We start from the raw sequence: 14,131 nt of genomic DNA, 5'->3' as shown, positions 1-14,131 counted from the left end.
GCCAACCCCAAAACATGTAGCTTGTAAGTCAGGCACTGTGTCTGAGCACCTTTCCGATAATAATAGCTTTAAAAGCTCAAATAACATGACAACAGTGGCTAACGTTTATTGAGCACTGTTCAAAGTACCTCACAAGTATCAGCTCACTGAACCCTCACGATAAGCCTACAAGGTAGGCACTATTCCTAAGCCCCTTGACAGATGGGAAAACTGAGGGTCAGGGGTGGTTGGAAGTTGCCCAAGAGCGTTGGGGGGAAGGGCTCACCGTCATCATGTCGTCACACTTCATGTCAGGCTCGTCCTCATCCTCACTCTTGTTGTAGAACTTGCGGAAGAAGTTGAAGGCCACCACGGTGTACAGGTAGACCACCACCGCCAGAAGGCCCACGGTCATCACCAGCTGGGGGCAGGCAGGGGGTGGGTCAGCTCCATGCTCAGCCGGCCCCTCCACCACGCCCAGCCTTCTGGGTCCTGACCCTGCTTCTACCCAGGTGGCTCTCCCTGCTGGGGCCTCACAACCCACACCCACCCTGGCTCAGCCTGCCCGCCTGGCCCCTCCTCACCCTAGCTGCCCAGCCCTCACCCCTCCACCCTTGCTCAGACTGCCATGCTTGGCCCTGCCCGGCTCATATCCCTCAGGCAGGTCCTCTCCACACCTGTTTCCCATTGTGGGTGACGGAGGAGAGGATGGTGCGCAGTGTCTTGACCCCCATGGCAATGTCCAGGAGGTGAGCAGCGAAAAAGAAGTTGTTGTAGTGCCCCAGGAGGGACATCACCATGTACCAGCCCAGGTACAGGAAAGACTGTGGGCACACAGAGTCAGGGTCAGAGAGCATTCCTGAGGGTCAAGGAAAACTCAGGGAGACCCCGGAACATTCAAGAGGGTTGGGTATGCTCTGGGGGGTCAGGGTGCCATCTCTGGCTTGGGATTATTTGAAGGATCAGGAACACTCTAGAACAATGGAGCACTCTGGGTGAGAATCCATCCTGGGTGGAGTTGAGGAACCCTCTGCAGGACATAGTCTGGAAATTCAAGAGCATTCTAGGGGACAAGGAGCCTTGGGGGGAGCGGTCAGAGGGTACCCTAGGATTAGAGGTGCACAGAGGCTCAGGAGTCAGTCCCTGGTCAGGGCTCCCTGGTGCTGGAGCCCCCAACCCTCCTAGGGTCCTTCTCCTGCAGGTCCCTCCCCCACCTACAAGTCTCTCCTCACATTGTCGGTGAAGATGACTCCGAACTTCCAGATCTGGTACTTGATGTCAATGGACATGAGCCTGTCAGGTGGAGGGAAGAGGGATGGCCAGATGCTGGAGGGTCAGACCCTGGCCACCTCCCCTGCCTGCCCCTGTCCTGGGCAGGATCACCCCTGGCTCACCAGGTAAGCAGCCCCGGCGGTGGTTCAGGCTTGCGTTCATTGTGCGCTGTGATCTCCAGCGTGGCCAGATCCATGCCCAGCAGCTCGGCGATCCGCTCCCGCCCATAGATGTCCCCGTGCTTGTCCAGGACCTGCACAGGAGAGCAGAGGGCAAGCAGACACCACTGGAGTGGGACGAGTCATGGCCTGGGTTGGCGAGGCATCTGGGAACACTCTGAATTTTGTGTGAAAAATTGGGAATGCATTTTTCTGGGAAGAAGGGCCAGACCTTTCTTCAGATCCTCAGGGGGAGGGTCCAAACGTGATAAAGGTCCAGTTAATTCATTAGCCAAATTATTTGGGATAATTTATTATTATTAGGCAAGTGGGCAAAGAATCCTATACAACTGGGCCGCCTGTCATCTATGGACTTATCTCCTCCCCCTCACCCCCTTACTCACTCTGCTCCAGCCACACTGGCCCCCCTCATGGCTCCTCAAATATGCCAGGCACGTTCCTCCCCCAGGACCTTTGCACTGGCTATTCCCCCTGCCTAGGGTGGTCTTCCCCCAGATTTCCACCTGGCTCACTCCCTTACCACCCTGCACAAGAAAGATCAACCTCTCTGGGCCAGCACCCACGCACTCTCCAACCCTCTTACTGGATTATTTTTTCCTTCTGCAGCACTTATCACCACCTGAACACTATAAACGTGTTCCTCATCTGTCTGTCCAACTCGAGTATCAAAATGTGTTTACTGCTTGAAATGTATCTACTGCTTGGACTCCACGTCCCCCAAAATTGTTCCTGGCATGTAGTAGGTGCTCAATAAACATCTGTTGCGTGAATGAATGTATCAGCCAACATGTATCTTTTTTTTTTTTTTTTAAGTGCAGGCACTGGGGATTGGACCCAGGACCTCATGCATGGTGGGCACGTGCTCTACCACTGAGTATACCGCAGCCCTAATGTTTTCCTATGGGCCAGATACTGCACACTTAGTAGATCATATAAACTTTACAACAACCCTGTGGGGTCGGCCCTCTTATTACCTCACTTTGAATGTGAGGGAAACTGAGACACCGAAAGGCTCACACAGCTAGGAGTAGAAAAACAAGACAGTCCAGCTCCCGAGTCTATGTGCTTAAAACAGAATGCTTTACTTCCTCCCCTAAAATTAATATTTATTGAGTACTTACTCTGTGCCAGGCACTACGTTATGCTTGTTATGCACATCGTCGCTTTCCAGAGAGGGGTGTGTGGTTATCATGCCTATTTCCAGATGGGCAAACTGAGGTGCTCCCTCAGCAAATCCCCTCGCCCAAGGTCACACACAAAGCGAGTGCTTGATGGGGCTTAGATGGCCAGGTGGCAGGAAGGGACCCAGCCCAGGAGGCCCATCTACTGCCCCATTCACATTCTCTCACCTTCCGCTTGACGAACTTGTCCCAGTAGTTGCTGGGAAAAGACCTGCCGAGAGAAAGAGGCCACAAGATGTCAGGGCAGGAGGGAAGAGGAGCCACCAGCCAGGCCAGGGGGCTTTGGAATTCCAGTTCTTTTCTCCCAGGGGACTCCACACAGTGCGGTCGCATCTCACTTGGGGTCAGGCCCTAAAGACCCCGTGCCAGGTGAAGTTTGTCCAAGGTCAACCCCTTCCCCCCTACTGCCATCTTTTGGGGAGCTTAGGGGAGGTAGGTGGCTTGCATTTGGAGCCGGGATGTGCAAAAACAAAACACAAAAAAACAAAAAACATAGACCTGAATTCAGGTGGGGAGGCAGGGCCAGCGGTCTGGCCTTGCTCTGGCTCTGGGGAATGGTGTGCTTTCTCACTGTTTCATTTAATTTTGTTTGATGAATCAGGCTCTTTAGTTACCAGTTTTATAAATGACGAGTTGATGCTCTAACATCCTGCCAAGGTGGCCAATGGGTTTTATTTGCAGGGGGTGGGATGGGGAGTGGAACAGAGATTTACTACGAATCCATGGATTTAGATCTATTTGCTGTTTCAATTCGTGGCCCTTCCTGTCCTTCCTGATGCTCAAATTGTCCCTGATTTGCCCAGTGGGGGCCCCTTCTAGCTGGTGGCTGGGTCCTTTCAGCCTGTCACCATTTTTCATTGAGCACATCCTTGCTTTCTGACAAGGTAATCCAGTTTCATCTTGCATTTCCCTGCCCCAGCCCTGAAATCTGCCACTTCTCCAAGCTGCTTGGTTCCTCGTTGAGGAAAATGGTATTTAGAAGTCAAGGTCTTAGGTGGGTAGGTATAGCTTAGTGGTAGAGCACATGCTTAGCGTGCACAAGGTCCTGGGTTCAATCCCCAGTACCTCCATTAAAAAAAAAGATAAATAAATAACCTAATCCCCCCCTCAAAAAACCCACTAAGTAAATAAATAACAACAACAACCAAAAAGAAGTCAAGGTCTTGGGCAGACACTATTTTAAACAGTTTGTCAAGTACATGTACTTGAATGTGTGTAACTTAAATGTGCCTTTGATGGTGACGAGGAGAGCACAGGATGTCCTTGGTATGACTTCTCTCTCCTCACACTCCTTCACTAGGCAGGACAGCATAATAAAATACCTTCCAACCCTCATCTAGGACTTTCTGAGCCCTAGAAATCACACTAACTCATTTCATAGCCACAGGGTCCTTGTGAGGTCGGTGCTATTATTTATCCCCACTTTACAGATGAGGAAACGGAGGCACAGAGAAGCTAAGTGACTTGACCAGGAACTCCCAGGTAGCGTGGGGCCAACCCAGGGTTCCAACCTGCTGGGGCATTTTATTCTGCACATGCCTCCCTCTCACGACACAGCCCTGCCATAGGAACACTAAGTTGGGACCTGACCTGGATGAAATGAAAGGGGCTGGGAGCGTACTTTGGGGGTCCAGAGTCCCACCACACTGCCCTCACAACCCTCATTCCCTCTCTGGGCTCAGTTTAAAAACCAAATGATTTCCTATATTTCCCATTCATGGCACCTGGTGAGAAGCACATGTGGGGACAGAGTTTAAAATGTAGGTTCCTGGGTGCCACCTCAGATCCTCTGAACTGGAATCCCCAGGGCTGGGGCCCAGGAATCTGTATGTGTCACCGGCACTCCCACCGGTATTTTAATGCCCGGGAAATTTGTCGTATTACGAAGAGGGAGGCGAAGGCTTGGGGAGAATGAGTCAGGACTGCAGTGACTGGAAGGAACCCTGGTCACACCCGGACTGGAGTGGAAACCCACTTCCCCCACCCACCACGACGCGGGGGCTGGGCCCTTACGGCGTGTTGAGCACCAGCCGGTCCCACTGCCCCTTCACGTCATCGTCCTCAGGCTGCTCCGTGATGTAGAGGCCGTCAAACTCCAGCTTCCGGGCCAGCTCCTTCTCCCGCTTAAAGATCACTAGGGGCACCTACATTGTTCATGGAGGCAAAGGGGTGGGTGTCAGGCACCTCAGGAGACCACAGCCTCGGCAGGAGCCAGGCGATCTGGCTGGAGCCTGCATGAGACCCCCCATTCCTAGAGTGATCAGGTCAGTAAGGGGGCAAGGTGGTCAGAGGGTCAGGGCTGAGAGGGGGAAAAAAAACAGGAAGAGCCCAGAAGTGGTGCCTGCTGCAGCCTGGGGCCTCCCAAGGGAAGAAGGAGGAATAAAACGGGCAGGTGAAAGGAGGTGGAAGTAGGGCGGGGCATTCCAGGCCGAGGGAGCAGCAGGCATCAAAGGACCCCTGTTTGTCCAGTTGTAAAGTATCAAGATTTGCTGAACAGTCAGATCTCATGGAACCCAAACTGAAGTTCTCATCACACACCTCATGGGGCATCACAAACTTTAGGCACAAGTGACGTCAGAATCCACACCCCGCTGTGAGCGCCCATGTTATGTCTGAGGTCCACAGACGGTCACAGATATTAACTCACTAGCTGAACAACATGCAGAAAATAGCACTCCCAGTGACAAATTTTGCTTCTTGATCCAAAAATTACCATTGCCACAGGACCTGACTCCTCGGCTGAGACCCACATCAGTTCCCAGTTTGAATATCATCCTTGCTGAAGACCCCAACCCTGTATTCAGTCCCCTGACTCTTACCCCAACCTGAGCAAGGCCCTCTCTGTCCCAGCCACTGTGTGAGATCCCCCAGCCCGAGCCCCAGACACACACGAGCCCCAGCCCCCCAGGCTGTGGTCCTGGCCCACCTTGAGGCAGTTGTAGCCAATGATGCAGAGAAAGGCCACCAGTGTGTGCAGCAGGCTCAGACATCGCAAGGCAGGTTCCATGTAGCCTGTGCTCTCCTCCAGGAAGTAGTACACCATGTTCTCATCCTCGTCGCCCTCTGCTTCCTCTCCAGCCCCCGAGCCCCAGCCAGAGCCGCCACCAGACCCTGCACCTGACAGGTCCCCAGCTGCTGAGCCCTCCATGTCATCCTCCCCGGGTGGAGAGTCTGAGACCTGAAGGGAAGCAGAGATCAGTTGAGGAGATGGGGGGACCAGGCGTCCTGGTACCTGGTCTGCCATACCTGGAACCCACTGATAAAATCAACAGCCTCCATTCCCGAGGTTTGTCTCAGCCCTTGTCAGATACAGTCTTGGTAGGACTGTCAATCAAGATCCAGGGGTGGGCCCAAGACCCTGGCTGGCAAATCAGACTCTGTCCTGGGAATCTTACTATTGAACTGAGTGACAGGAGAACTGAAAACAGGGTTGATTTGCCTTGATAGTGGAGCCCTAAGAAGACTAATTTTAACACTAATATTAACATTAATACTAAAATTAGTAGTATTAGTTAATATTTATACAGCACCTTTATATGCCAGGTAGTGTTCTCAGTGCTTTACACATGTTAATTCTCTTAATTCCTATGGCTCTAAGATGTCAGCACTGTTATTATCCTATACTACAGATGAGGAAATTAAGGCACAGAAAGATTAAGTACTTTGCCTAATGTCATACAGCTAGGGAGTGGTGGAGCCAGAATCTCGTCCTACAGAAGCCATGCTCTGTGATCACTCGGCTAGACTGCCTCTCCATCCTGCTATCTAGATCCCTGGCAAGACCACAAGGATCCGTTTGTCCTTTGGAAGGCCTGCTTCTTAGCCCTCTCCTTCTGTTCCAGAAGCTGCCCATCTCCTCCTTCCCACAAATTCCTCTTTAGCTTATGTGAAAGCAAAGAAATGTGACTGAATCAGTGGGTGTTGCTTGGAGGTGAAGGCAGGCCTGCACCCAGGGGCACAGGGCTGGCAAGTGGCCGAGTTGAGCGTGGAACTCAGAACTGGCTCCCTGCTCTCCCTCCTGCAGGCACTCAGGCATTTGTTCTAGATGGACCCAGATACCCACACTCACCCCCACAGGGGTCCCAAGATGTAGATGTCCAGCCTGAACCTTCCTGGGGCCCCTGAGCCCAACATCTTGTCCTTGGTGAACTACAAGGGCCCTGGGAACCTGTGAAGGGCTGAGCCTCCCGCCCCACAGCCCAGATAAGCGCTTGATTCTCCTGGCCCCTCCTGACCAGCACCTTATAAAACAGCAAGATGAAGTTGATGGCAAACGCCAAGAAGAGAGCAAGGAATCGCAGAGTGTAAAAGTTCCGGGAGAGGTAGTTCTGAGATGAGGAAAGAGAAAGACAGAGCTCACAGTCCACCCTCTTGCCTGGAGAGTTCATCCCATCACTCACCCAACCCAAGCACTGGGGTCCTCAGTATCTGGCCCCACACCCTCCCATTTATTGAGTGCTTACTGCGTACCAAGCCCCGGGCTAAGAGCTTTATATGAACGAACCTGTTTAATTCTCACACAATCCTATGAAGTGGGGACTGCTGATATGACTACTTTACAGATGAGGAAACAGAGGCTCAGGGAGGTGAGCTATCTTGTTCAAGGTCACATAGCCAAGAAGTGGCAGCCCGGCAGTCCAGCTCCAGAGTCCACACTCCCAACCAGTCTGCCATGCTGCTTCCTGGGTGAGGTGACCTGGTCTGCTTTACCCCAGGCAAAGGACATCTATGTCCACCTCTCCCTTCCTCTTTTTTTCTCCACTGTTCTCTCCATCCCCGACTCTTCCCACAAATCCTCACTGACCCGCCTCTGTCCAACATATTTCCCTCAGCCCCTCATGTCAGGCTGGCGTGAGGAGGAGACAGGACAGGTGGAGCCCTGGACCCTGCCCTCGCAAGTGCCCTCCCTCCCTTCTTCCTGGCCTGGATGAGAAGATGAGTTCTGCCCCCAGAGGAGGAGGTGGGGCTGGTGTAGCAGCGCCTACCCAAAGGTTGAGAGCCACAAATTAGGTCACGGAACACAGAGCCATGACCTCCTGGGTTTAGCTCTGGATAGAGGATGCGGGTGGGAAGCCAAGGCTGGTGACTCCAGATGAGCAAAGGCATAGAGGTTGGAATAAGGATTGTGAGCAGGGAGAGGCCAAGGAGCCAAGTGGGGACCACCTGAAAATGCTGCTCTGTGCCCAGGTCCCGCTCTGCCTGGGGACATCTCTGCCCTCTGCCCAGTGTGGCTGCCCCTCAGAGAGGAGCCTGGCACAGATGGGCTCAAGAACAGGGTGCGAGTAGAGGTGCTGTGAATGCGGGGAGAGGAGGCTTCAGCGTGCCCTTGCTGGGTCCTCACCAAGAACTTCACCCTCTGTACTTCCAGTTCTCCCCAGAACTCCAGGCCCCCACCTCCAGCCTCCTCCTTCTTCGGAGGGGGTGGAGGAGCTGTCTTCTTGGGGGGCTCTGGTGGGGGCTCGGGGACTTCTTGCTTCTCCCCATTCTCAGCACTGCAGGCCAGGACAGAGAAAGAGTGAGGAGGTGCCTGGGAAATGCATGCATGCACGCATTCATTCATTCATTCAAGGCCATGTACTGGTGCCCACCCCATGCCTGGTCCAGGCCTAGATGGTGCTGGGGACATAGTAGTGAGACAACTTCTAGCCCTGTCCTCATGGGGCTCTGATCCAGTGGGGGTACAGACAGTACCCTAGGCAGTAGCATCCCAGAGTGGTCTGGGCTGGGATGCGGCAAGCTCGGGGACTTACGGGAGCCCAGAGGAGACACCTCTTCAACTTAGGGGGTGGGTGTAAGGTAGGCTTCCTGAAGAAGGAGACATGTGAGCCAAGATGGGGAGGAGGAGGGAGGCTGAGATGAAGCATGGGGGATGGTGTTGCGGGCGGAAGGAATGGCTGGTAGAAGGGCCTGGGGGTAAGAGAGGAGCATTCATTTGCCTGGGCTGGGTGATGCTGAGGTCACAGAGTGACAAGGACAGCCTCAAGCGCTGACCTCAGGAGGCTCCCAGACCAAGAGGGAGGCAGTGATAGGGGCTGGGCCCCTCGGACCCCAAAGTCACTCACTCAGCTTTCTCAGGCTCTGGCTCTGGCTCTGGCTCTGGCTCTGGCTGGGGAGGCAGCTCCTCTTCCTCTCCATCCACCTGGGGGCAGGGCAAGCATCAGGGCCGAGCCACACCCCAAGTGCTTCTCAGTGCTGCCCTGCCTATTCATATCTGTGTCCCTTTCTAAGTTTTACTTTCTCTCCCACTAGAAGCGGCATTATGATTCTCATTTTACAGAGGGGAAACTGCGGCTCAGAGAGGTGGAGTGCCTCGGCCAAAGCACAGTGCAGAATCAGGCTGACTCCAAGTGGAGCTCTTCTCCCCCCAGGGCTTCCCATTACGTTGACAACCACACCCACCTAGCACTCATTGCACTGAGGGCCTGAGGATGCTTTAGGGGCTTTTGTAACGTGGGCTCATTAATTTACCACAACGGTCAATCTCTGAAGGTCTTCCCCAGTGTCCTCGACCCTCTCTTGGGTATTCCTAGTTCTTGGTCCCGCTTCCCCTCTAATTTGGTCTCTGGATCTCCTGCTCTATCTGGCGCCAGATGATCTTTTTCTCTGCCTCTCCCAAAAACACTGTCTTTTCACTTCGAGCCTTCCTCCAGGTCTCCATCTCTGCGTGTCTCTCAGGCTCTCTGTGCGCCGACCCCCCTACCCCACCTCGGTCTATTAGAGTCTCTCTTCCCCCTCTCTTCCTCCCTCCAACCTACAATCTCTCCAAAACCCTGAAGCCCCCGCCTTCCCTCTCACCCCCAGCTTCCTCTTGATGATGGGGGAGCCCTCGGGAGTGGGCGGCTCCACTGGCGTCGTATCACCCATGTCCCCAAGGCCGCCCGCCCCTTCGGGCCGGAAAGGGCCCCCCTCGGCCACGGCTACCGCCCGGTCGGCGCCTCCAGGGCCGGCCTCCTCCGCCGCCGCCTCCTCGTCGCCCACGCCCTCCGCAGCATCGCCCGCGCCCTCGCCCGCATCTTCGCCGTCCGCGTCGCCACCGGGCCCGGTCGGCTGCTCGCCGTGCACCTCGTCGCCCGTGGGGTCGGGCATGCCCGCCAGGAGCTCCGTCACCGTCACCTTCTTGGCGCCCTCCACCAGGCCGCCGCCGAAGAGCGAGCCCCAGAGCAGGCGCAGCGCGCCCGTCGCCGCCCCCGCGCCCGCCGCCCCCGCGCGCGCCAGCACCGCCCAGAGCAGCGCGGCCACCGCCGTCGCCGCCTCGCGCGCCGTGAGCCGCCGCAGCCGCCGCACGCGCCGCCGCAGGCTGCGGTAGCTGAGGCCGCGCAGGGCCCGGCCCGCCGCCGCCGTCAGCTGCGCCGTCAAGCCCGCCGCCGCTGTGGCCGCCGCGCCCTCGGGCCCTGCCGCGCCCTCCTCCGCGCCCTCGGCGCCCAGCTCCGCCGCGCCGACGACCGCGCCCTCGTCATCGTTCTCCTCCGGCTCGCCCTCGGTCTCCGAGATCTGCGCGGCGATCTGCATCTCGAAGATGGTGTCCTCGCAGAAGCTCACGAAGAGCTCCATCTTCTCCGATTCGCCGCCCTCGTTCACCACGTCGAAGATGAACTGACGCTTCGACTCCTTCACCTGCAACGCGGGACAGAGGGGACGTGATGGGGGCGCCGTCCGCAGGGACTTGGGACAACAGCCTTGGCAGCTGCAAGCGTTCGCCGCTGCAGCCTCTGTTCTAAGCATTGTCATTGTTTTTATTATCAATAGCAAACCTATACAGCGCTCGCTGTAGGTGCACTAGTAAGAACTTCGATGAGGCCGGGCCCTGTATCAGGCATTTTCCATATGGTATCTCATTTAATCCTCACAAGCCATCCTAGAAGTCGAGGCTATTATCCCCATTTTACAGATGAGTAAATGGAGGCCCAGAAAGCCATGTGCCCAGGGTGACGCACCTGAGAGGTGGCAGGTGTAGGATTCAAATTACCAACAAGGTGGTTCCAGAATCTATGCTTTTGGCTTCTTTGAAAGACGGAGCACAGTGGGTTTTGGCAACTGTTCTGCAACCAGACTGCCTGGGTTCTAATCCTGATTCTACCACTGAGTTACACATAACTCTCTAGGCCTGTTTCCCCTTCTGTAAATCGGAGAATAATAGTAGGGCCTATGGGTAATAGGGTTAGTGTGAGGATTAAGTGAATTGATGGATGCACAGTGCCTGGCCCCTACCAGATGCTGTATAGTGTTTGCTATTGTATTGCTGCATGAGCGCTGGGGGCCATGCAGGCAGATGTGGACTCTGGAGCATCAGGAGAGAGTGGGAATATGAGTCATGAACAGGAGGAAATGAATGTTTAGAGAGGAAGAATGCTATGAGAAAGAGTGCACACATAGGGTGCATGTAAGGGGTGGGGGGGGGAGGGCAGAGCTCCCACCGCATCACAGGGACAAGGGTGTGTAGGGCCAGTAGGGAACCAGGGCTTCCTGCAGATGCAAGGATGTGCAGACATCCTGGGTGCAAGGGTGGTGCAACGGCCTGTAAGCCAGATCGGAGAGGAGGGTGAGTATGCAGTGGTGCCCCAAGGGACACAGGTGAGTGTGCAAAACCTTGGGGTTCCAGTGGAATATGTGAAAAAGCTGATGTGCAAGAGCCTTGTGAGAGAGCACCACGGATTAAGGGAGGGATAGGGGTCAAGGAGGGTGTGGTGGCATGGGAGGATGTGGGAAGAATGCAACCATGCAGGGTGCAGTGTGCACGGCAGGCATGCGCATATACAGCAGGCATGCAAGGGCCTGGGCAAGACCGAGGGCCGAGCCGTGTGAGTGTGGGAAGGGTCTCCAATTCATACGTCAGCGCATGTGCAGCGGGATGAATGTGCAGGGGGACTTGGGAGTCAGTATAAGAGGGCCTGGAACATGAGGATGGGGCTTAGGGTGGGGCGCAAGCCCAGATGTGCATGAGCCAGGTGGCACTGAGGAAATGCAAGGGGCCCAGGTGTTGAGGAGATGATGGGGGTGCAAGCCACATGGACTTCGAGTGTAAGCGGGGAAGGGTGTGCAAGAGCAGGTGGGAGGAGCAGGCAGGTGCTTGATGCATGTGAGGAACAAAGAGGAATTGTGAGTGCCCAGGGTAGGGAAGTGCATTGTGAGAGTGAGCTGGAGGGCCACCGGGACCACAGGGGCAGGGCTGGGGGCCGAGTGTGCAGGTGGAGCTCATGGGAGTGCAAGAGAATGTGGGAACTACATACATGCTAAGTGTATGAGGTGGGCTGGGGTGTGCCAGGGCCACATGACTGTACTCCTGGAGCAAGTGAGTACATAAGGGGCATTCAAACACTTGTGGACTGGTCATATTAGGGGCACATCAGGTCAAGGAGTAGATCTGGCCACCAAGGACATGCAGGGGCTCTTGTAGGTGAGTCTGAGAGGGTGGCTCCAGTGTGCAGGGATGAGCATGAGGGTGCCAGGGCTATAGGAAGGCACATGCAGGTGAATGAGTGAGGGGTGGACAACCATATGATGTGCCAGGGCTGCAGGAAGACACACTGGCATCCTCAGAGTGAGTACAGGAGATGTGCACCACGTGTGCACCCAGAGTCAGTGGAATGGGCATTGTGTGCTAGGAACTCAGAGGGCATTTGGGGGCACATGTGGTGATTGGTAAGGGGTGGGCCAGCATACAGGGCACCTCAAAGATTACAAAAGAGTGGGTGTGGGCAGGCCAGCGCCAAGAGATGGCACACCAGGGACTGGGAAGGTGAGCAAGGTGTGTACAGCCACGTGGGTTCAAGTACCTGAGCATGTGGATGTGGCTGCATCAGGAATATAAGAGCTCCCAGGGTGAGCGTGCAAGTGGCAGGCACGGTGTGGGGCGGCCACCGTGAGGGCACAAGGATGCTGCTGCGTGTATAAGGGTATATATCCATGTGTGCGCCAAGTCTGTAAGAGGTGGGCGTGGGAGAACCAGGGATGTGCAAGGACACAGCAGCGCTCATATGATGTGTGCCAAAGGGTGGGCATGGGCTTGCATGAGCAGAGCAGGGGCCCACGAGGGTCTGCAGAGCAGAGGTGCAAAGTGTACAGAGCCTCTTGTGGGGTCCAAGCGTATGAGGAGCATGCCCCGAAGCCCTGGGAAGCCAGCATGCACTTGCGCAGGTCCGCTGACCTGGGGCATCTCCCACTGGGCGCGGTTGGTCTCCGAGATCTCGAAGTAGATGCGCTCGATGCGGCGCGAGGCGCCCATGATCTCGATGCGGCCCAGGTAGGGCCGGAAGTAGTCCAGGATGCTCTCTGCCAGCTCAAGGAAGTTGCGCAGGCGCGGGTCGTGCGGCACGTGCTCCGATAGGTTGGTTAGCAGAACCGCCACATTGAAGCCGATGTCGCGGGCTGGCTCCTGGAAGCGGTTGGCGAACTCCTCGCAGTCAATCATCTCGTTCTCATCGGCTTCGGAGCACGAAAGCAGGAACTGGATTTCCGGACCGGTGAACTGCTTCTGGCTGTCCATGGCCTGGAGGGTGGGCAGAGGTGAGCAGGGGAGGTCAGAGGGGTGGCCTAGGGAGCCCCAGTGCTCTTCCTGAAACAACTGTGGACTTTTTATAAAGACAGAAAGGTCAGAATCATAACCAGCATCCAAGGCTGACACCCAGCAGGTTGGTGTGGGTAAGGATGTTCCAGCCATTAAAATACTGAATGCTGCATTTCCACAAAGCTGAGCCATCATCCGCTGTAAGATACATTCCATTTTCAGAGATGGTAAGATGTGAATTGATGAAACTCAGCATTTGTGTAGCGATTGGTAAAGGGATGCTGCTGCAAGCTCCCTGTGTGCCAGTCCTGGTGGCCCCTGCAGGCCTGCTCTCCTCCCCTGCATGATGGCACCTGTGGCCTGTACCAGGGGCTCTCTTGACCCTCTGGCTGCAGGTGGGGCCCATCCAGTTGGGTCAGGGAGCAGGAGGACAATGGAGTTGTGCATTTCTCTCCCTGGCTCCCCCCGTGCTGGCTGTGTCCCTCACTCAAAGGTCAGTTGAGCCACCTTGTCCACACGGCTCCTTCTGTCTCCAAGTTAGATAATTACTCTTTCATCCAGGCCAGCCCCCTCAAGGCTTGGGCCCTGAATGATCAATGCCACCAACTCTGCCCCTTCCCCGAAGCCATTTGTTTCCCACTCCAGCAACTAAATAGACACCTGACAAGAGTGGAGGCCTCTGAATTTCAACTGGGAATTAAGAGTCATATGTCCATCACCTCAGAATTAATAAATGCTCATGATGACATATTTTTTAACTACGATATATTTAAGAACTAAAACATGACAGGTATGATTGGAGCCCTCGGTGTTCCCTTCTCTTGCTCCATCCCCTCAACCCTCCCCCAAGGTAACCACCTGGAGTTGGTGTATCCTTCCAAAGAAGTATGTATCACATGATGGTATTATGCTTAGTGAAATAAGTCCAACAGACAAATACTGTATATTATCACTTATATGTGGAATCTTAAAAAATAAACGAATGAATATAACAAAACAGAGACAGACTCACAGAT

The 14,131-nt window shown here is 55.0% G+C and overlaps 1 protein-coding gene across 2 annotated transcripts in view; it reads right to left on the bottom strand.

Moving 5' to 3' along the window:
* The window catches only part of RYR1 (ryanodine receptor 1), a 106,313-nt gene that overhangs the window by 2,816 nt on the left and 89,366 nt on the right, over window positions 1-14,131 (bottom strand). For both annotated transcript variants that reach the window (XM_064489299.1, XM_064489300.1), the window contains 12 exons: window positions 12,756-13,097; window positions 9,407-10,225; window positions 8,674-8,750; window positions 7,953-8,103; window positions 6,853-6,939; window positions 5,538-5,789; window positions 4,625-4,755; window positions 2,780-2,822; window positions 1,374-1,504; window positions 1,212-1,272; window positions 657-803; window positions 266-400 (listed from right to left, as the gene is read on the bottom strand). In XM_064489299.1, coding sequence (XP_064345369.1) covers window positions 266-400; window positions 657-803; window positions 1,212-1,272; window positions 1,374-1,504; window positions 2,780-2,822; window positions 4,625-4,755; window positions 5,538-5,789; window positions 6,853-6,939; window positions 7,953-8,103; window positions 8,674-8,750; window positions 9,407-10,225; window positions 12,756-13,097 — 2,376 coding nt within the window. The remainder of the gene's footprint in view (window positions 1-265; window positions 401-656; window positions 804-1,211; window positions 1,273-1,373; window positions 1,505-2,779; window positions 2,823-4,624; window positions 4,756-5,537; window positions 5,790-6,852; window positions 6,940-7,952; window positions 8,104-8,673; window positions 8,751-9,406; window positions 10,226-12,755; window positions 13,098-14,131) is intronic.

This window comes from Camelus dromedarius, chromosome 9 (genome assembly GCF_036321535.1).
Source record: "Camelus dromedarius isolate mCamDro1 chromosome 9, mCamDro1.pat, whole genome shotgun sequence".
In the NCBI taxonomy this organism is placed as follows: domain Eukaryota; kingdom Metazoa; phylum Chordata; class Mammalia; order Artiodactyla; family Camelidae; genus Camelus; species Camelus dromedarius.
Note: the sequence above shows the minus strand (reverse complement) of the source record. Positions and strands in the feature narration are given on the sequence as shown.